This window comes from Podarcis tiliguerta (genome assembly GCF_965153285.1).
Source record: "Podarcis tiliguerta genome assembly, chromosome: Z".
In the NCBI taxonomy this organism is placed as follows: domain Eukaryota; kingdom Metazoa; phylum Chordata; class Lepidosauria; order Squamata; family Lacertidae; genus Podarcis; species Podarcis tiliguerta.
In genome coordinates, this window is record NC_139553.1 from 32948934 (window position 1) to 32972511 (window position 23578).

Genomic DNA, 23578 nt, shown 5'->3' on the forward strand with positions numbered 1-23578 from the left:
GTCTGTTTTCTTGCAACCTCCCTCTCACTCATGTGGGCTGTCATTTTGCAAGCTCATTCCAGAGGAGAGATGTAGCAGACAGAGATGATGGTATTAGGTCAAAGTACTGCTCATGATAGCTGTTGTTAACTGCAGGCAAAATTACATTACAAATAACCAGGTTTGCCATAGGTCAGGCAGGCGCATACCGTAATTTCCCTTCTGATATCCTAAACTCCCACAAGATTAGAATTCTTGAACAGCAGGCATTAAATGAAAAATGAAATAGAAAAAAGCTCTGAAAATGCTAACCCAAATGTGCATATTCATAACACAAACCTTTGCTGGCTGGGGGAACAAGAAAGGTACCTAAGGGATGTGACAACAGCCACACTAACTTTTCTCAATTCAGGCACAATCCACCATTAGTGTGGGAAGGAAACACACAAACACCCCATCTCCAATATCAGCAACATATGGCCAAAGGTGCATACAAGCAGCTAAAAATTCTTTTTGAAAAACATTGCATCATACAACTGTTTACTTACTGCATGCAGAAAGGCCCAGAAATGTGATTTTGGAAGGATAGTTTTTTTCAGTTTAAATGTTGATTGGCATCCACCTGTCTCTGGAGACAGTGGAAGAGCGCAACTTCGGGGCTGAAGTCGAACCGTTGGAGAGTTACAGCGCCTGCTGTGGCTGTAGAGACCAAAATGGGAGAGACATGCTTTGTTGTAGCAGGGGCAGTGAAGATGTCTGGTTGAGCTGATGCAGGTGTACCCTGGATTTGGAGGTAGGCTCACATTAAATTGTAAACCAAACTAATTTCTTCCCCAAGCCTAACTGTGGTGCACTAAAGTAGTATGTTACATTACGTTTATTAGTAACTTAGATGCAACTTGACGCTTGGTTGGTTTGCCTGCAACCAAGACTGTTCAATATATGATTAGAACAGCAGAAGCGGTGTTAGTTTCGCTGGTGACCTTTATTTGGCAGGCTGGCTGAGCAGGCATCAAGTTTCACAGCTGGACCTCTTAGCTGGGAGCATTGAGATAAGCATCTCAAGTTCAACAGTCTCTCGTTTACACAAGTGTACAGCTATAATAATCCACTCTCAGGCTGATCCAGAGGAGCCTCATGAAAGCAAGCACAGTTGTTGTCAATTTACACTTGAGTAGTCAGCAGCAGATACCAACCATAGTTTCCTCGGGAGACCTATTGTCTGGACCTTTGAACTGGCTTTGTGATGTGAGACCAGGTTTCCATGGGAACAGTTGCCCAGGGATACGCTCCATGGTAGAATTTGCATCCTTAGGTGATAACAGAAGCTGCTTGGCTGTTAACCAGTTTAGATGAAAAAGAGAGAGCCTCTTTTTCATGTTCCATTGGTCATTCCTTAGAGGCAACCTGCTGTGGAATGGATTCAGAGATGAGACAGTCACATGTGAGTATTTATGGGGTATAGTTGGCTGCCTTCATGCAGGCATCCTTTTAAGACTTTTCAAACTTTTTAAAGCATTTCCCCAGCACTCTCCAACATCTCTTGCTGTTTCTTGAAGATCGAAGACAGAGAACTGCTGATGACAGGCAAGGCCTGCCCATTTGTTCTTGTGCCAGGTGAGACATCAAAAACGAATGGGAAGAGCTCAGGTTTGTCAAAATTAACATGACAAAAAGGGAACAGGCTATGTCTGAAGTTGCCAAACCCTGGGTGCCTCTAAGACAGGGATCAGCAAAGTTTTTCAGCAGGGGGCTGGTCCACTGTCCCTCAGACCTTGTGGGGGGGACGGACTATATTTTGAAGAAGAAAAAAAGAATGAATTCCTATGCCCCACAAATGACCCAGAGATGCATTTTAAATGAAAGGACACATTCTACTCATGTAAAAACACGCTGATTCCTGGACCGTCTGCGGGCCGGATTTAGAAGGCAATTGGGCCGGATCCGGCCCCTGGGCCTTAGTTTGCCAACCCATGCTCTAAGACTAGCCCAAGATGGAGCAGTTAAACTCGTGGACCATCTTCCACCACTTTATCTCAATGGCAGGGAAATGCCTCACCTGTTACATTTCTGCATGTCAGGCTGTCATTAAAGGGCAGGGCCCTTAAAAAAGAAAAGAAAAGAAAAGAAAAGAAAAAAAAAGGAAAGAAGGAAGTTAGCCATCTTTATTAGCAGCATTTGATTTACAAGGAAGTAAACTCCCTCTGAATGGTGGGACTTACTTCTGATGAAGCATGTTAACACAGATCATGAAACTTTTGGGAACATCATTAATGCGGTATAAAAAGTGAAATAGAACAGTCGTTTTATACTCAGAACACACATTTTCAACAGTGTGCATTTTTCATTCAATTTACAAATACAGGATGGAGGCGGCGGGGTGTGTGTGTACTTTAAGTGACATTTCGGAATGAATGTCTCACCCGTGTGATATTTATATTTATCAGTATGTATCGGTGGCGTGCGGTGACATTTTTCATAGGGTAACAGTTAGGGCCAGAGGCACTAGCTTGCAAAGGAGTTTCTTTTTTGGGGGGGGGGAGGATGACGTTGTTCCCTTGAGCATTGCTCCTCCTTCTCTAAGCAGGGAAGAAGCTTTGGGAAGGAGGCACCAGGGAAACATTGTCCCTCTTGCCCAATGACTGCACATCACTCTTTAGTGGGGCTTTCCCTATAGTCTATGCCACCATTTCATAGAATCATAGAATTGTAGAGTTGGAAGGGGCCACTGGGGGCCTCTAGTTCAACCCCTGTGCAATGCAGGAATCTTTTGCCCAATGTGGCGCTGGAACTCACAGCCCTGAGATTAAGAGCCTCATGCTCTTACTGACTGAGCTATTTTGGCCAAGCCCACCTGCCTGACCTTTGCCGTCAAGCATGACTTGCTTCTGATTACAGTGGTACCTCAGGTTAAGTACTTAATTCATTCCGGAGGTCCGTTCTTAACCTGAAACTGTTCTTACCCTGAAGCACCACTTTAGCTAGTGGGGCTTCCTGCTGCTGCCGCGCTGCCGGAGCACAATTTCTGTTCTCATCCTGAAGCAAAGTTCTTAACCCGAGGTACTATTTCTGGGTTAGCGGAGTCTGTAACCTGAAGCGTATGTAACCCGAGGTACCACTGTATCTGCTCTTGTTATGAACTCATGCTAGTTAGGGTACAGAATCAAGAAGTTTCAAAGCTACCAGCAGAAATTAAGGAGAATAAACAGCTTTTGAAAAATAACATTTAGCAATTTCCTTAAAACCCTTTTATTTAATTAAAATGCACTCAAGCTAGAATTGCACTTAGAAACACACACACACACACACACACACCCCTTTGCGTTGAAACAGCTGCACAAGGATGGGAACACTCAGTGCTATTTTTCTAGAAAAAAAGGTGCCGGAACTCACCACAAACACCTCCCTTGTTCTCTTAGAAGGGCAATGGCACCCACCTGGGGTGTGTCAGGACTGAGTTCCAGTGAGTTCTGGCTGGAAAAAAGCCCTGGAGACACTCAACCCATCACCGTTACGTAAAATAGTACCTGTTAGGATTTCAGGTTGTTGTATAGTTGTAAAAGACACAAGTGCTTGGCACATTCTCTTTAAATACTTGTGCCTTCTCCTCAGTGTTTCCTCCCTGCCCCCTTGCAAACTCTGGCTGGTCATGATAATAAAGCCAGCAGAACTAATTGCATACAAACAAGAACAGACTGGCATCAGAAGGTAACTGTGGCCTGGCTAGTCACTGGGGAAGGAAATGGAAAGGCAGCTTTTGATAAGGGCTTGGGGTGCTGAAAGCGGAGATCTGCCTCTAGTCTGCTGAAGGCAGGAGGGAGAGAACAAGGGGCTTGGTTAAAGTTTAGCTTAGCCTTTTAGATGTGTTACAAGTAAGCATCAGATCCTGGTTTCTGTTGGCACAGGACCATTTGGCGCTAGGCAACGCTGCAAACTACAGTTCTCACTGTCCCCTTTTCTAAATTTGAGTGCTGTAGCTCAGTACTACAGCACCTTGTTTGCATGCAGATGGTCCCAGGTTGAATCTCCAGGTAGGACTGATTGAGACTCCTGCCTGAAACCATACAGAGCCACTGTCAGTCAGTGTTGAGAATTCTGGGCTAGATGAACCAATGGGCTGATTGGCAGCCTCCTATATAGACTCATTTAATGCAGGGATACTGAATGTGTGACTCTTCTGTTGTAGGACTACAGTCCCCATCATCCCTGGCCACTGGCCATGCTGGCTGGGGGGCTGATAGGAGTTGGTGCCCAACAACACTTGGAGGGCAAAGAATGACCCATCCCTGGCTGAAATTGTACCTTGAGCCAGACAGGAAAGTTTTCATTTTCTTGTGTTGCTTATTGTAATATCACATTTATACCTCACCTTTCCTTCAGGGAGCTTAAAGTGGCATACATGGTTTTCTTCCTCCCCATTTTATCTTCACAACAACCCTATGAGGTAGGTTAGGCTGAGAGACTGTGACTGGTGTAAGATCATTCAGTGAGCTTTGTGACTGAGTGGGAATTCAAACCCTGGTCTCCCAGAACAAGCCCATCACTCTCTTATTCTTATTTTTTCTAATTGAAGTTGCTCACTTTTTTCATTTTACAAAAAGTAAACTGAACGCAACTTACAAATACTGGCTTCTCACCAGGTACCTATCTGTTGTGGGGCTGCCAGCTGGCCAGAAAATAAAGTCTGGCCTGTTCTTGTCTCTTGCTGTTGAAAACCAACCTTAGCTTGCAAGGAAGAACAGATGGTTGATCTGCAGAAATCATCCGCAGTGGATTCAACATGACTACCTGTAGCTCAAAGACCTCAGGAGTGGCCCAAGCCATTTTGCTTCCTGAGGTAATGGGCAAGATGGTGCATTTCCCATGCTGTGCACAAAATCTGATTAGACTGTTAGTTGAATCTTACTCCACAATTGGTGATTGAACAAAGTCCTCTACCCACCCTTGGGCAGCAAGCAAGCTTAGGGGCTGCAGAGCAGAACACAGGGCACACATTTCTAACCACTTTCCACCCCTTGAAATTTGCCACCTGAGGCAGCTACAGCATGTTGCCTCATGGAAGGGCCAGCCCAGTAATTAAAGGGACAACAGCAGAAGCCAACGCAAAGGTTGTAAGTCCTATGCAAGCAGGCTGCTAGATGACCCTTCTTCTAACAGGCAGAAAGTAGTTAGGTATTCTGTACCTATAAAACAATATTAAGAGACAGCATGTAAAGGGGGAAATGCTTACCTATCAGGGCATTCATTACCTTCCTAAGAAAAACAATTGCTGAATATTTTCCTGTTGCACAGCTGTAAGAAGCCTATGAGCTCTTACGTGGGGCAGGGAGGAAATCCCAACTTTCTTCATGGCTGCTGCCAATTGGGACTGGTGGAGTGGAAGGCAGGAAGCCCAAACAGTAAGTAGAGTCACAGCCAATGAGAAGCAGAGTCCATCAGTTCCAGTTTTCTCTCCATCTTCCTAAATCTATACATACACATTAAGTGTACTGGAAGAAGCAAAGATCACCAGTGTCAAAGCAATGATTCTTCAACATCAACTTTGTTGGACTGGTCATGTTGTTTGGATGTGTGATTATTGTCTTCCAAAGCAACTACTCTATTCCAAACTTAAAAATGGAAAAAAGTAATTCCTGGTGGTCAACAAAGGAGGTTTAAAGACTCTCTCAAGGCAAATCTAAAAAAAAAATCTAGTATAAACACTGACACCTGGGAAACACTGATCTGTGAGCACTCCAGTTGGAGAACAGCCTTTACGGAAGGTGTCGTGGACTTTGAAGATGCTCGAACTCAGGATGAAAGGGAGAAATGAGCTAAGAGGAAGGCACGTTTGGCAAACCCTCACCGTGATCAACTTCCACCTGGAAACCTATGTCCCCACTGTGGAAGGACATGTGGATCCAGAATTGGCCTCCACAGTCACTTACGGACTCACTGTTAAGACCATGTTCATAGAAAGCAATCTTACTTGGCTATGAGTGATCACCCAGGAAGAAGAAGACTGAACACAAAGAGATGGCTGGCCTAGGCTCTTGTAGTGCTTCCAGCAAGCACCCCTTGCTAGCAGTCCTTACAAACTGTGCAGGCATCAAAGATGTCCCAGGAGGAGGCTACAGAGGCTGCTAGAATGCCTTCTGATCACAGTCATCCTTTGATCACAAAGGGTGCTGGTCAGGCCAGAAGCAAAAGTACACAGTGTGCATTAGCATGAATTGAAGACTCAAAACAATTAGCCAAATATGGTTGCCAGTGCTGCTTTGTCCCTACATGGCAGGTAAGCCAGCTCTGGCAGGGATGCTTCAGATACATTATCTTGGCTGGAAATCATAAGTACAACAGGCCTGACTCACTGTACCCATTTGCTGGCAGGTCTTGGTTTCCATTTCAGAATGGGGGTGGAGAGAAGGAGACAAGTGGGTGGGAGAGTTGCCAGTTTGTTTACTGCCCTCTGCATCATCTTTGTTTGCAAGGGATAAACAGTGAGCATGCTTTTTTCCATGCTGCTGAGGGTAGCGGTGGGAAATCTTCACTGGTTAATTCCTGAATACCCTGTGTTCAAGGCACAAGCTCACTTTTTCTATGACCTAAGTATGTGGCCGGCCTCTAGGTATTTTCTGGAACTTTATTCAGGAGTAGCATGCCTATGTTGTAAAATGCTTTTTTTGAAATTTTAAGGAAGATGTTGCCGCAATTGCTGCTACAGAATCGTTTGGGACCGTCCTGCAGTTGGGGATTCCCAAACCTGCCCCTTGTTATCTGACCCAAATAGTGCCTCTGATTAACACTCCTGCTTTCTGATGCCAGCACAAGACAAGCTTACTGAAATTCCACCAAAAATTTGTGCAAAGTTCAGTTGGCAGGAAAATCCTCACTGCCTCATCCTATCCAGGTTCACTCAGAATAGGAGGAGGTCCTGTTGAATTCAGTGGGGCTTACTCCTTAGTAAGTGTACATAGGATTACAGCCTTAAGCAATACCTAAAAAGATATGAACTGGAGGGTAGGCAAGAGATTTGCACACATGTATTTGATAAGGAGGGACGTGTCTTGCCAATCAGAAGGTCGGTGGTTCAAATCCCCGTGACGGGGTGAGCTCCCGTTGCTCGGTCCCTGCCTCTGTCAACCTAGCAGTTCAAAAGCATGTCAAAGTGCAAGGAGATAAATAGGTACCGCTCTGGCGGGAAGGTAAACGGCATTTCCGTGTGCTGCTCTGGTTCTCCAGAAGCAGCTTAGTCATGCTGGCCACATGACCTGCAAGCCATTTCCTCGGCCAGTAAATTGAGATGAGTCCTCCGTGACTGGACCTTTACCTTTACTATTTGATAAGGAGAGCCTGTAGATTCAGACAAATGCCCCCACTCTTCATTGTGTGTTGTGAACCCAGTGTCATTCTTTTTTTCAGAAGCAGATCTGTGAGGTGGGGGGGGGGTATGGGGAAACAGCTGCTTCTAACAAGTTATGTTTCATGTCTGATGCACAGTAACTGCAAATGTCACTGTATACTGAGGCAAGTGTTTGCTTCAATCTATCTGTGAGTGTACATCTCACACCAATGCACAGTGCGAGTCTTCAGTGTAATCCATTGACTCATTTAAAATTGGCAGTGTCAACCCTTGATAGATAAACGAGGCTACCTCTCCCTGCTATGCCATGAAGAGGAGAGTTAAATTGCCACAAGTGTTTAAATTGCCTTGGCCTACAAACCCGGGAGTAAGTACAATTGAACCCCGTGACATCTGAGAAGAAATATACTGGATTGCACTGCTAATTTTGTAGTGCCAGGTTTTATTCTTCTTTGTTTGCAACTGTTCTGGGATTTGCAAAAGAAGGGACTTGCTCTGGAATCAATTACTCCAAAGGCCACCTTGTTTAGCTTTTTTCTTCTTCTTCTAAAAGTTGCTAGCTGGATGCTCCAGTCTCTGGCCTTTGGAGGCTGCCTGCCTCTATAGCTGAAGATTCTAGTGGCAGTTTAGCTATGTGAAACATTCCATCAGTTCATTGTCTCTAGAGAGTAATCAATGAGAATTTAATTGTCTGAAAGGGCTCCGAGTAAAATCAAGCAGCAGGTACATATGCACAATTTTTAACAAATGTGCTTACAGAAACTGCAGGTGACGAAAACCACAATAGATTCATTTCCTCTTCTTTCATACATAGGAAGAAAGCCTCTTCTAAGATGATGCCTGTTATATATATCTGCATCTTTTAAAATAGGGATAGTGAGCCTTTTCCCAATCCCACAGGTTGTTGAGAAAAAAGTGCTTGGAGTGGCGTATGCCTTTAACTGAGTAGCAGCCCTAATTCATAATTATGGATAGACCTGGTTTCCATTTATCTAAGCTTTTTCAGAACAGCAACCCAAGTTGGTGGCCACCACAATACCTCGTGGCAGTAAGTTCCATAGGTTAATGGCCTAGCATGTGAAGAACTGCTTCCTTTTGTTAGTCCCGAGCCTACAGTCAATCAGCATCAGTGTGTGACTTCAAGTTAGAAATATGAGAGAGAGGAGGAAAATACATTTCCAGCTACACCATTCATAATGTTATAAGACTTATACTATGCTGCAAAGGTATAATGAATTTAGCCCTCCCCCCTATAGTTTCAAAAACATTTTCTTAACTAATAGTGGCCTGCTTCCTGTTGCCTTCTGAAAGCTTTTTCCAGGCATTTGGCCTTGTCAAATCAAGCATTATCCACTGCTTAGCACAAATGGTTTTTTTGCGGTTTAACACTGGTTTCTCTGTCTTCCCTTAGTCACCCATCTGCCTCCAGACCCAGAACTTTACTATATTTGGGAAAGGGACCATGTAAGACTCTTGGCAGGGTTTCCTGGTTTCCTCTTAGAGCCACGCTCTCTCCTGGGTCCTAACACAAACCAATCCAACAGTAAGGGAGCAGACAGCTCTACACTAAAGTCAGGTTGCTTGGGCCTTTAAGGGGATTTAAGTTACCTTCAGTTTTCTTCCAGTTATTGTCTCTTAGATGCTTTTCAGGGCAGGGAGGAGGGAGGCAAAATAAAGATGAATGGCGGGCAAGGGGATATTTAAACAAAAGACTAACTGCATATTTTGCAATCACGGGATTTTTTAGAAGCCCCACACCCACAAATAGACGAAATCATTCTACACAAAAAGGAATTCTTTTTCAGACTAATTCCAGACTAACAGCAGCATAGGGAATAAGATAGTCTTCTTTTTAAAAAATAATAATTACCTGGAGCAAACAATAGGGTTAACAAATTAAAATTGCTCTGGATTGTAAACAGAAGGGGGGTTGTATTTTTAAATAAATGAGCACTGGCCAAATCAATTTAAAATCAAATCAATTCAGAGAAACATTCTCTGCCCTCATCTTGAAGTTTCCATAAATGCAATGGGACTTATTTACAAAAGTTGTTTGTTTGTTCATTTGTTTGTTTATTTAAATGATCTCTGGTTGATATGAAATAATGTGGGGTGGGGAAAAAGGTACTCAAAATCCACTGCTGGCATGTTATTGATTTACTTTCCTACCAGCCACAAGGAGAAGAAGACTATTAGGATAATGTTGTTGCCCTCTGTTCTATCCTCGGGCAGTCAGTTCCAAAGGTTCGTGATGTAAACAGAGAGAAAACTTGAGCTTGGAAGATAAATACCAAATCGCTTGAAGCTTTGTGATAGTGAAGAGAAGGGTCCCTTCTATCTTCTCGCTTTGCTTTCACTATTTGCCTTTTATTCAGGGCAGGCCTGAAAGAACATGTCAACCAAAAACAGTTCTCCCAGCTGTGAATTTATTTATTACATGTGAATCAATGCCCACAGCCCTCCTGGTCTTGGTGCCTGTCTAGGACTACATATAGAGCTTGTTAGGCACCCAGCAGGGCCCAATTACAAGGCTCAAGGGCTGAGTTTGGTCTGAAAAAACATGCCTTATCCAGGCCCATACTGGGTGCTAGGAACAGTTCCAGCTGCCTTGTGTCCCCAAGTTGATTTATTTGTTGTGGTGTGGTGACTGACCTTGCTATCAGCTCCCTGCCCCCATGGATTTTACCACCTTCGTTCCTTACCAAAGGTTTGTTTTCTGCCAGATTCATCTCTTCTTGTTACACATTGTCTTGAACAGAGGGTTCAAGGACTTCTCAACAAACCCCACAAGCCAGTTTTGGCAATCAGTCAGAAGTGTGTCCTGCCAAGCCTGCTGCATCATACTCTACTTGAACGTAAGAACATAGGAGTCCTGCTGGATCAGGCCCAAACTCTGTACTCACAGTGGCCAGCCAGATACCCATAGGTAGCCTGCAGACAGAAGCTGAACACAACACCACTTGTGCTCCCCAGTATATTGCTTCCAACAGTGCAGGTAAAAGATAGTCACCATGGTTAGCAGCCACTGGCAGCCTTATCTTCCAAGAATAATAGAATCATAGAGTTGGAAGGGACCTGAAGGGTCACTTAGTCCAACCCCTTGAAATGCAGGAATCTCAGCTAAAGCATCTATGACAGATGGCCATCCAATCTCTGCTTAAAAACCTCCAAGGAAGCAGAGTCCACAACCTCTCAAAGGGGGTCCATTCTAATGCTGAGCAGCTCTTGCTGTCAGATAGTTTGGCCTGATGCTTGGCTGGAATCTCCTTTCTTGTAACTTGAAGCCAATGGAGCAATTTGTAGGATGCTACATTCTTGGCATTCTTGGCAAGGTGATATCTGGTCCATGGGGTCACGAAGAGTCGGACACGACTGAACGACTAAACAACAACACATTATTCTTGGCAGAGTTTGAGTTCCAACAGATATTGGGGAAGTCGAAGTCACTCGTGACTACTCTGCCTCTCCTTTTTGAATGTTTGGTAATCTGCTCTAGGAAGGCGCCATCCAGGTCATCAGTTGGCTTGGAGGTCTTTAGCGGACAGCCACACTTAAGGTCACTGTTGTTTCCCTCTCCTAGTTTCAATTTGCTTTCTGTGCTCCAGGTCATGGATTTCTTCACAAGTGTGCACATCCTTTACATATAATGCTGCTGCTCCTCCCTCTCAGTTTGGTCTATTCCTTTTGAACAGGTTATATCCCTCAATTCCTACATTCCAGTCATGAGTCTCATCCCACCAGGTTTCAGTAATGCTTACCAGGTCATACTTGCCATCCTGCATTAAAAGTTCCAATTCATCTTGCTTGTTTCCTATATTCTGTGGAGTATACTCATTTGTGTAGAGACAACTGAAATCATGAGTAGTTCCCTCCAGTTGCTTCCTTCTTGTAGTTTCTTGCTCTTTAGCAGGTTTCTGGGGCACCACCTCAGTTTCCTGTGCATCTATGAAGCGATTATCCCCAGTACCAGGTGTTCTGTAAAGTTGCCTCCCTCTCCCTCAAGATCCAGTTTAAAGCTCTCCTGATCAGGTCTGCAAGACTCTTAGCAAACACGTTATTTGTCTAATCCACTGTTTAACTGTGCACTATTTGAAGAAGTAATTTCTTTTGTCTGTCTTGAAATATTTAAGCCTGCAGCTTAAATACAAGTCCCAAGGTCTAGTATTATGGGCGGGGGGCGGGACTTTACTCCATCCACTTGCCCCATGACATGTTTAATTTTATACATCTCAGTCATGTCTCCTCTTACTTGTCCTTTTTTTTCTAAATTGAAAAGCTGCCGACTTTATGCATTATGCAACTTGAGCACTATGTTACTTCGGCATCAAACCTTGACTCAACTACCTCCTCCAGGTTGGTAGCTTTGAATTCTCAGCCAGGAGTCACAGGTTGTGCACATGTGAGTGTGTTCAATTAGTGTGATGCAAGAATTTCTGGTGCAAACCATGACAACTGCTCAGAAATTGTCAGATCTTGGAGCAAAAAAAGAAAGAAAAGAAAAGAAAAAGAAAGCATTTCAGTTTTGAAATCAGTGATTAAAAATTAGTGCAGTTTTGAAAGGTTTCCAATTGTATCCAAGCACACACAAAACCTGCTCCTTCTTCTCAGGGACTATCATGCAAAAATTGCTTACAATATCTTAAATTTGGTTAAAAACAATACAGTTTTGAAAGGTTTAGTTCACCGTCTTGATTCAGAATAGTGTCCAAATGTATCCAAACATAGACAAAAAACTGTTTCCTTTATCTGAGGAACCTCCACGCAAAATTTAGCTATGAGACAACTTTTCTGAATAAGGATTCAAATTATAAGAATGGAAATTCCAACTGAACACCAAGAGTAACTTTTGGGCAGTAAGAGCTGTTCAACAGCGGTACAAACTCCCTTGGAAGCTGGTGGAGACTCCTTTCATGGAGGTTTTAATGCAGAGGCTGGATGGTAATCTGTCAGGGATTCTTCAGTTGTGATGCCTGCATTGCAGGGGGCTGGACTAGATGACCCTTGGGGCCTTTCCAACTCTACAATTTTTTTTATTTATTTACTCTAGTCGATGTATTTTATTAATATTTACCTAAATATGTTCAGATGTATAGAGGTTCTGCTGTTCTGTATTGACTTGCCCATGTCCCCTATCTATACCACCCCACAGGAAGGCCCCCTCAGTAAAAAAATGACCGGCTATGGGCCTGCACTCAACTCTTTGCTCAATATGATACCCAGTTCCCTCAAACGTCCCTCTTAAGTACTGGTTTCCAGACCCTTTGTCACCTTCCTCTGCACAGATTCCATAACTGGACACAGTATTTCAGGTATGGTCTGACCAAGGAAGAATTGGGCATTAATATTACTTCCCTTGATCTGGACACTATACAGTGGACACTCGGGTTGTGAACGTGATCCATGCGGGAGGCACCTTCGCAACCCGCCACGCCGTATCTGCGCATGCGTGGGTGGCGATTCGGCGCTTCTGTGCATGCGCGCCCGTTGAAACCCGGCAGTAACCTGTTCCGGTACTTCCCGGCTCCAGCGTGTCCGTAACCTGAACAAACATAACCTGAAGTGTCTGTAACCCGAGGTATGACTGTACTTCTGTTGATGCAGGTTTTTTTGCTGCTGTGTCACACTGTTGATTCACGTTGTTGTCTGCTAGGACCCCCTAGAACAGCCTTTCTCAACCTGTGGGTCCCCAGATGTTGTTGAACTACAACTCCCATCACCCCTAGCTAGCAAGGCCAGGGATTATGGGAGCTGTAGTCCGACAACATCTGGGGACCCACAGTTGAGAACCGCTACCCTAGAACCTTTTCACACATACTGTTGGCAATCCAGGTATCCCCCATCCTGTATTTGTGAAGCTGGTTTTTCCTGCCTAAGTGTAGAGCCTGTTGAAATTCATTTTGTTGGTTTGGGCCCAGTTCTCCAGTCTCTTAAGATCTCACCAACTTGGGGAACAACCAGCAATGCTCCTTCAGATGGTCTCAGTGACTGAGCTGGGATATAAGATTTCAGGCAATCCCTGAGATACCCTTGACCTAAGTTGTGGTTCAGGGCTCTGCAAATTAATACAAGAACCCTGAATCTGGCTCAGTAGTAGATGGTCAGCCAATGCAGCTGTTGGAACAATGGTGTTACATGATCTCTGCCAGAAGCTGTCAGCTGTCTGGCCACCACATTCTGCACCAGCTGGAGCTTCCAAGGCAAATCCAAGAGCAGCCCCACATAGAAAAACATACAGCAACCCAGACTTGACCAGTGCATGGACTACAGTGATTAGGGCAGTGGCGTAGCGTGGGGGGTGCAATGGGGCCCGCCGCACCGGGCGCAACATCTGGGGGGTAGGGTTAGGGGGCACAAATCCACGGGTTAGGGGGTGCAAATTACTTGCCTTGCTCCGGGTGCTGACAACCCATGCTACGCCACTGGATCAGGGTATCTCAGACCAGGAGTAGTCATAGTTGCAACCTATATGAATATGGTAATAATAATAATAATAATAATAATAATAATAATAATAATAATAATAATAATTTTTTTATACCCCACCCTTCCCGGTTCAAAAACCGTGCTCAGGGTGGCTAACAACAAATTTAAAACACTTAATTGTAAAAGCAGCATAAAATACAGTATAAAAACATGCATAACAATAAAATTCAAAATTCAGAAATCAATTTAGGGGAAATAAGCATTAGAATAATCCCCAGGGCTAGCTGGTTGAATTGGTCCTACTTGGGCCAGCGAGGAGGCCAGGGGAGAATTAGCTGTGGGATCTCAGAGCAGGTAATCGTCATAAAAGGGGAGGGGGAAGGAAGAGAAGGGAAATAAAAGATCAGGCTAAGTTCAAATTAAATGCCAGGCGGAATAGCTCTGTCTTACAGGCCCAGCGGAAGGAGGTTAAATCCTGAAGGGCCCTAGTCTCATAGGACAGAGCATTCCACCAGGTCGGAGCCATCACTGAAAAGGCCCTGGCCCTGGTGGAGGATCACTTCCTTAGGGCCCAAGACCTCTAAACTTTGGTTATTCATGGACCTTAAAGTCCTCTGCGGGGCATACCAGGAGAGGCGGTCCCGTAAATATGAGGGCCCTAAGCCACAAAGAGCTTTAAAGGTCAAGACCAGCACCTTGAACCTGACCCTATACTACACCGGGAGGCAGTGCAACTGGTAACGTACTCCTAGCCACAGAAGACACTTTGGCGTCTAGTGACAGAGACATACTTGGGCCTGGAGCATCAGCCCAGCCACATGATGGTTAAGAAGTGCAAGGGTTATGCAGCTGGGTCATCATGAGAGCGCTGTGTGTGTGGATTTCTGCAGCATCCCCTTTCACACACAGCTCTCTCTCAGCCTCAGTTCAGCAACTGGAAATAACACTGAGACAGATGATTTCCTGTTTCCCAACATCATGGCCAGATTTACACAACCACTTTGCAGACTTATTTTCTTCTTCTTGAAAAAGTTGTGAAAACATCTCTCCCCAATTCCAACAGTAAGCATGTTTCTTTAGAGGTTAAGTAGGTCCATCCACATTCTACATTTAAAAGACTACCATATCACCATAGGCAGTCATGGCTCCCTCCCCCCCACCCCAATCCTGGGAAGTGCAGCTTGTTAAGGTTACTGAAAGTTGATAGAAAACTCCCTATTAATTACAATTCATAGAGTTCACTGGGAAGAGAGACTGATTCTTAAACCACTCGGGGGGAAATGTAGCTCTGCAGCAGATACCAACTTTGATGGAGGACGCGGCAGTCAACAACTTCTAGTCGTGATGGCTGGTTACTGCTTCCAGTCCTGGTGGTGATATGCTTCTAAATTAGGCCATGTCCACATTCTTGTTTACTTTGTGTTTCTGAGGGCTGAGAAACATCAGTGTTCACCTGATGTTATCCAAAAGGCATATGTATCTTGTATTTTGTTAGAAAATACAACTGCTTGATGTGTTGTTTCTCAAACCCATTGGAGTCCCTAAGCCGTTCTGAAGTCATCTCTAGTCAAGGTGTGAACAGCTTTGCATAGGGCACATATATCCTCACCCCATCAACCTCTCCTGGAGTGTACAGAAATGAAGCTGATACTAACGAAGCTGTGCTGATGTGAACAGTTGTTGTGCGTGTGGGTGGGGAAGAGCTGTGAAACACAGTGGGGGAAAACTAACTCAGCCGAGCTCTAAGTGTGGTATAGAGGTTAGAGGGGTCAATTAGGGGTGGGGACCTGGATCCAGTGAGCACACCAGGTCCTTACCTCCTCCATGGGACATGTTTTTTGACAAGAGAGCCCTGCCCACTTGTCACTCACATGATGTCGCAGTGATGCCAGGTGACCCATGATGCAGTTTGGAAGCAAAGAACAGTGGCGTAGCGTGGGGGGTGCAGGGGAGCCCGGCCGCACCAGGCGCGACATCTGGGGGTTAGGGTTAGGGGGCGCAAATTACTTGCCTTGCCCCGGGTGCTGACAACCCACGCTACGCCACTGGCAAAGAAACAGCATTTTGCAAGTGTTGATGATCAGTTGGGCAGATGCCAGACATCCTCATTTGGCATGCGAGATTGTTCTGGCTAAGCTACATGCACCTGCCCCTACACCTGATATCCAGTGTGACATCAGATGTGGGGCAGGTAAAGACGTGGTTGGGCAGAAAGTTGGCTTTGCGGGCCACTGCAAAACCTGCATGTGGGTTGAAATCAACACTCAGCAATGATGCCCACTGTTTGATTGTAGGGTCTGATGGGAAGAGTAAAATGGAGGAAAGACACATGTACACCACATTGAACTTTTTGGAGGAAAGGTGGGGTGTAAATGTAATTAAAATGATGGTGGCAACAACAACAACAACAACCAGTTGCTAAGGAACAACACTGGGAGGGGTTTTATTACCCTCATTTCTTGCTCATGGACTTCCCAGAGACACCTGGTTGGCCACTGTGGCAAAACAGGAAAAAAAAGATGCTTTGACTCTCAGGCTGTGCACCCAATTACTGTTTACTCCAATTCCAATGTGCTCTGGCATTTGAAGCTACACATGTGTTTAGCCACAATCCACCTGTGTCCTTCAGTTTCTTGAGATGCCTTTTCTCTCGGCCATTCCACCCAGTTTGAACATGTAAGCCATGGCTAAGCTGAGGTGTGTACATTTCAGACATCCATTGCACACCCAGATTACAGCGTGCGCGCAGAGGGTGGCTTCATTGAAAAGGAGCTTGCAGGAATTGCAGGCATGGGAAAACAAATCAGGCCATTTGCATCAGGTTAAGAAATTCATTTCCCCTCCCTGCAGTCTACAGCAAGATTAAATTGTGACCTGGAAAGTCTCAGCCTAGACTTGATCTGATGCAGCAGGTCTCCTGGCTCTCTTGCTTTTCTCTCCCACTTCAGTACTAATAATGTTCATAGGTGCACAAGCTAGAGGCTGAAATGCACTCCCCCCCCATCTCCTTTAGCAGCTGTGTAGCAGTTAGAAATTCAACAGGTGAAACTTCTCCATCTCATGCCTATGATGGGATAGCCACATCTGTTGAATTTCTGCCTGCAGCAATTAAAGGCACAGGTCAGGACCTCCGTCAGAAAGAAAGGGCGGCCGCTGGTTAAGTTACAACCCTACTGCTGATCAAGCGATGAGCTGCAGATGGCGGCGTCTTAAGGAATGTAACTCTGCCCTGCAGCAGGCGTGCACTAGGACCCAGCGTTGCCGCCAACAGCGAGTGCAGACACACCTGTTTTCCAAGATAAGACCAAACAGACAGGGCGAGCGAGTGCGCAGGGGGCGAGACGGAGAAGGGGAGAAATCTCACGTCTGGCTCCCAATCGGGCTGCGCAAAGGGGCTCTTTCTGGCCAGCCTTTCCCTCTGCTTGCTCTGCCAATTCGTGCGCTTCGCGGAGCGCACGGATCGGTCGCTAGCAAGACAGCTGGAAGGAAGCGATCGCCGACGCCTCCAGCCCGACGTCTTTCGTCGTGGCATCTGGGCTGCTTCTCGCCCCCGCCCTCCGCTGCTGACTTCTTGTCGTTTTCTCTTTTCCCCTTCAGCGGAGCTGAGCTAGCCCGAAGACCCCCGACGGCGACAGCGCGCTCTGGCGGAGTGAGAGTGACTGCGGACGCCGCCGTCTTCTCCTCAGCGGAGAAGGGAGACACGCCTCCCTCAGTTAAAAAGCGAGGGACTTCGGGTTTCGCTGCGCTTTAGAGCCGGAGGTGCTGGAACTCCCACGTGGCTTTTGGAGCGAAGGAAATAAACAGCGGCTGTTTCTGGGAAGACCCTCTTCGCCTTGGATCGGTCGCGAGGGACTCAGGACTTATTTGGAGGCTGGAAACACGAAGTCCCTCTGCAGGATCGATGCCGGAGAAGCCACCGGGATCAAGCCTGGGTTTCTTCGTGTGAATGTTCTTGACCTCATCGAAGCCTCCTTTCTCCTTCTGAGTCATCTGACTGGCTGATTTCTGGATCGGTCTAGGGTCGCCTTTGCGCTTGCCTTCGCGGCATTGTCTCTGGGAAAGAGCCATACTAAGTTTTCTGGCGTTTTGGAAGAACAGCCTCTGAAGCCGCGCCCCGGTTGCCGTAGAAACTCGGTTGCCGGGGTCTCAGTTTTACGCTTCTCTTCCCTTCCGCAAATGGGTGCGGGTGTAAAGGGGAAAGAACGCTGCTGGAGCTGGACCCCTTAATCGCCCGCTCTTCACTCCATATTGTAGGCTGGAGTCTGAAAAAAGAGTAACTGTGCAGAGCGGTGCATGTGCTGGTTTGTTTGCAGAGACAGACTACCTGCTGGTGGAAAGAGACTGTTGTCTGTAAAAAGGAACTTGGGTCAAAATTACTGGTCGCCTCCTCTTTAGGGTCCCAAAGCCTCCATTGGAGGAGATCAGCTCTGGACTGGAGGGTCAGTGGGCCCCAGGATGGACACTGTGTGTAACATTTCCAGTGGGGAATGGTCAGATCAGGTCCTTCCCAGGGTGGCAGGGTACCGACCCCGCCACATAGTGCGCAGAGTCGCATCCCAGACTGTGACCAAGGTGAACCCGCCCATAGGGATCGCCTTTATCACCCTCCTCTACTGTGCAGAGATTTCTTCTGCCTGCGTCGTGAGCTATGCCTACAGCTGCTCCAATGATGTCTTCTGGCTCTCCCTGACTCTCCTCTTGATGCTGATACCTGCCGTCATGGACCAACTTACCCTCATCTTTGTGAACCGGGACCTGACTAGTGACCAGCCCTTTATCCTTTTCATGCATCTTGTGTTGCTGGGTCCTCTCATCAGGTGAGCCGTGCTAGCAACTTTGTTTGGAGAAGGTGCCATATAGCTCAGTGGTGGAGCATCTGCCTCACAAACAGGGGGGTCCCAGGTTCGATCCCCAGCATCTCCAGGTAGCATTGGGAATTCCTCCTGCCTGAACTCCCAGAGAAACTCCTGCTGTAGATAGTACTAAGCTAGATGAAGCAGTGGCTAGGGAAGGACTGTAGTAGCTCAGCGGTAGAGCATCTGATTTGCATGCAGAAGGTTCCAGGTTCAGTCCCTGGCATCTCCAGGGAGGGCTGGGGAAATACTTTCTGCTTGAAACCCTGGAGAGACACTGCCTGTCAGTGCAGACATTACTGAGCTAGAAGGGTCAATTGCCTGCCTCCATATAAGGCAGCTTCCTAATTCCCTCCCCCTCAACTTTACTCAGCAGGGAGCTTTACCCAGCAGGGAGCTGGAGGGTTCTTTGTGTAGAACTGCAGTCATAAGCTCTGAGCTTAGAAAGAAGAAAGGAGATGCAAGTGGCGCTGTGGTCTAAACCACAGAGCCTAGGACTTGCTGATCAGAAGGTCGGCGGTTCGAATCCCTGCGACGGGGTGAGCTCCCGTCGCTCGGTCCCTGCTCCTGCCAACCTAGCAGTTCGAAAGAATGTCAAAAGTGCAAGTAGATAAATAGGTACCGCTCCAGCGGGAAGGTAAACAGTGTTTCCGTGCGCTGCTCTGGTTCGCCAGAAGCGGCTTACTCATGCTGGCCACATGACCCGGAAGCTGTACGCCAGCTCCCTCGGCCAATAAAGTGAGATGAGCACCGCAACCCCAGAGTCAGCCATGACTGGACCTAATGGTCAGGGGTCCCTTTACCTTTACCTTAGAAAGAAGAAAGCAAAAGGCAGTTGCAAGTTACTGTGTGTGTGTCTCCTGAAAACAAGCAATGCCATATTTAATTGAATGTAATGCACACATTTTTTGGCCAAATTATGGTGTGCATTAGGGTGCACATTAGATTTGATGGCGCCAGCAAATACTTTTTTGGTTTCAAGGTTTTGAAAATTGAGTTGTGTGTTAGATTCAATGGTGCATTAGTTTCGCATAAGTACGGTAACATCTTCCATAAATGATACAGCACCCTATTATGCTTCTTAAGGTTGCTGCTCCTGCTCATTCTGTTGAGTGGGGCCCTGGACCTTTGCCACTCAGTAGTGGGGCAGGAGAGCTGGAAGAAAATTCACATCTGGCAGCCAATGTCCCCCTTTGTTTTCAAATAGTACATGGGTAGACGAGTCTAAAAGGCCTGGAACACAAAACTTTACAGCCCTCTAGTGACTATGTTGGCTTATTTACCAGAAGTAATGTACTGTATATAGTGTTAACTATGGGAATGTATACTTGATTCTGACTAAACTAAGCGTCCCAGAGCAAAATATACATCAGGAAGCTGTGTTTTGTCAGAATCAAGTATATACTTCCAGAGTTAATGCTAAATACATTGCTTCTGGTAAATGAGCCACCATATCTGCTAGAGGGCCATGAAAATTTTTGCCCTGGACTTTTGAGACTCTTTTACCCATGTACTATCAGAAACCAAAGAAGCAAATTGGTAGCCAGGTGTGAAATATATTGGCATTATTTCATCTCTCCTATCCCACCACACAATTCTAGCCTCAGAGGCAGTTTTAGGGTAGTGCAACCTGTTCGGCCACATTGGCCATTGTGCTGCACGGGCCATCACAACAATGCTGTAGAACGGAACGCAGAGGGTACCCCAATTTTAGCATCACACAGGGTGGTGCTGAAATTTGAGAGCCCAAAGTCTGCCACTGCTAGCCTGATGGTAGCTCTGGCCAAGTGCCATTCAGAATACTAAAAACTCACCTGTCCATTTGGAAGTGCCATTCAGCACTCCTAGCATCATTGCATAGGAATGGGGAACTTCAGGTCTGGGGGGGGGGGAATACGGCCCTCTAGACATATCTAACTGGCCCTCGAGACTCTCACTAGGCCATGCCCCTTCTCTAGGCCACATCCCCATTCACGGTGCTGTGCTTTTGCTTGGCTGGAATGTGCCCTTGTTAACAATGCCTTTTACTTTCCTGGAGGGTGACACAAGTGGTGTGTGTGGTGTTTGTGTGTAGGAACCTTGGAATTTTTTTGCAGCTATAATGTAGACCACTATAGAACTGTAAGAACCACACCTGTCACACCTGTTGTTCTATCCTCTGACCCTGCCCACCACTAGCAAGCAGCCTACCAGAAGACTGTCTGCAAGGGAATACAGCTCTTGCTCTGACAAAGGTTCCCCACCCATGAGTGAACAGGGACCCCCGCCCCCACTTCCAATCCTGTCTTTGCAAGGGCTGAAACACCAATTTCGCTATGAAACTGGAAAGCTGCAGGATTCATTGACTTGCAGAAGATGCTGCACTTTGGGGCTGTGATTTTTGAAGCATAAAGCATGCACAGCCCTTGGTTGTCCCACACTTGGTGCAATTGACACATGGTGCACATAGGGCCAGACTGCCCAATGCAAACAAGCAAAACCTAGCCTGCATGCGATGGGGGCAGTGGGACTGAATGGGGCAGCAGTGCTGGAAGGAGGCGATTTAATCCCCGCACTCCACATGCCATTTTCACAAGCAGAATTTATTCTCCAAAGATATTTTTAGTCCCACTGTGGGGAGAAAAGTTCTTGTTCCCACGGTGCTGCTGTCCTGATCAAATTAGACCTCCCTCCATGAATGTCTCCCAAGTTAAGAAACAAATCAGCAGGAGATCCAATCACATAGGAAGCTGCCTTATACAAAGTCAGACTATTGGACCATCTGCCTTGCTATTGGCTGGCAGTGGCTGTTAGGGTTTCAGATGAGGAGCTTTTCCTAGCCCTACCTGGAGATGCTGGGAATTGAACCTGGAACCATCCGCATGCAAAGCAGGTGCTCTGTCCCTGAGCTATGATGGTCCCCATTGAACTACCACCCTCACAAATGTATCATCATGTCTACTTTGACCCTCCATCATTTATACTACTGTAGGACTTCAGACACAGGTGTAGTGGAGGGGCCAGAGACTGAGATGCAAGTTGGACTGATGGGTTAATTGAGTGGCAGTGCAGGAGCAGGTAAAAGGTGAGCAGCCTGCTACTCAAATCACCTCCAAAGGGTCTTGTCCAAATGTTTTCAGGTGGGACCCCAGAAGTGAAGGGAGAAGAACTCCAGAGTTTTGAAAAGCTGCTTCGCACTAGTTTCTTAAGGGAGCTGGGAGTTGTTAGGAGACCCCTTCTCCCCTCACAGAGCAACAATTCATGGAGAAGAGGGACTGACTGTTAAACTGGGAATTGAAGTTCTTTGAGGGGAATAGTGTTAAGTTGTGGGCGAACATATCAGACGACACAGCAATTCCTCAAACAGCTCTTGTTTATTCAAGGGCCAGAACAGAACTGAACTGAAGAGCTCAGTCAGCCTGCTTATATAGAGCTCCAGAACAACGTAACTGTAGCAACTTTCTAAAACTATCCAATCACTGAACGTCACTTTCGATCCTTCATTTGCATAACTATCTACAGTATCCCCCTGTTGGCCCAGGGTGAGAACTTCAGTACATAACAAATAGGCGTCTCCTAACAACTCTTAGCACCCCATACAACTACAGTACCCAGGATTCTTTGCAGAAAGCCTGACTGTTTAAAGCAGGGTTCGCCAAACTTGGGTCTCCAGCTGCTTCTGGACTACAGTTCCCACCATCCCCGATCACTGTTCCTGCTAGCTAGGGGGGGGGATGATGGGAGTTGTAGTCCAGCAACAGGGGAGAGCCAATTTTGGGAAACCCTGGTTTAAAGTATGATACTTTCTTTTTGCCTTGCGAGCACATCCCAGCGGCCTTCAGAGAATCATATGCGCTCTGTAACGATGGGAACTTGCTGTTTTCAATCTGCTTGCTTTCCAAGGTGAAAGGTCGTTGGCTGCCTCCTTTAGGCAGCATAGCAAGGAAACTGGTTTGATCCCATGAGTCAAACAGGGGGGGTGGGTGTCAGCAAAGGCTGCAATTCCTAACCCTGCCTCTGCTTGTCCAGATGTTTCATTCTCCACTCCCCACCCCAGTCTCTGCTTTGCTCTTCTTCCACCTCTTTGAGTGCAGGAAGGGAAGTGGGTGGGGAGCTCTTTTTGGAATGCTCTTCACATTGGAACCCCACCCCCCACAAACTTTGGAGGCTGCTGTGAATGTGGTTGTTGTGGAACACAGTGCAGAAGAGAAATAACATGCATAAATTTTACATTCATTGTTATAGACAGATGTGGTTTTCCTTGCTCAAGACGCAAGGCTTCATGTTATTAATTAAAAACATTTATATCTGCTTTTGTCACGCTGATCCCCTCCCAGTGGCGTAGCGTGGGGGGTGCAGGGGGGGCCGGCTGCACCGGGCGCAACACCTGGGGGTTAGGGTTAGGGGGCGCAAATTACTTGCCTTGCCCCGGGTGCTGACAACCCACGCTACGCCACTGTGCCCTCCTGATATTTTGGGCTGCAACTGCAATCATGCTGCTGCCAGCATGGGTTCGAGGCTGATGGGAGTTGTAGTCCAAAACGTTTGGAGGGCACCAAGTTGGGGAAGGCTGCTTTGTAGCCTGCCATCTACCAGCTCTATAATCCCCAAGGCAGCTTAACAAAATACTTTTGTTTTGTTACTTGCCGCACTCCAAGGCACTCAAGGCAGCGTATATAATTCTCCCGAACTCCATTTTATCCTCTCAACAACCCTGTGAGGTTGATAAGACAGAGAGATAGTGACTGGCCCAACTTCACCCAGTGAATTTCACGGCTGAGTGGGTGATTTGAACCCTGGTCCTAGTCTGCACGCTCCTAATCACTACAATGAATTGGCTGCAATTAAATGATGCAGACTATCAGATCATCATCTGTTATTATTAGCCAACCAAAGCAGCAAAAGCACGACACTCCTTACAAATTAAAATGGCCAGGACACTCCGAAAGCTCCTTGGAAGAGAACTGCCTTGGGTGGTGACCTGGGAAGGAGTGAGGCAAAT

The 23578-nt window shown here is 46.4% G+C and overlaps 1 protein-coding gene across 2 annotated transcripts in view; it reads left to right on the plus strand.

Moving 5' to 3' along the window:
• Positions 1 to 1284: 1284 nt before the first annotated feature.
• The window catches only part of XKRX (XK related X-linked), a 42424-nt gene continuing 20130 nt past the window's right edge, over positions 1285 to 23578 (plus strand). The window contains exons 1-3 of one of the 2 annotated variants that reach the window (XM_083424339.1): positions 1311 to 1423; positions 1539 to 1596; positions 17342 to 18561. In XM_083424339.1, coding sequence (XP_083280465.1) covers positions 18200 to 18561 — 362 coding nt within the window. In that variant the 5' untranslated portion in view covers positions 1311 to 1423; positions 1539 to 1596; positions 17342 to 18199. Of the gene's footprint in view, positions 1424 to 1538; positions 1597 to 17341; positions 18562 to 23578 lie in introns of both variants that reach the window. The other variant, XM_083424338.1, reaches the window with a different exon arrangement.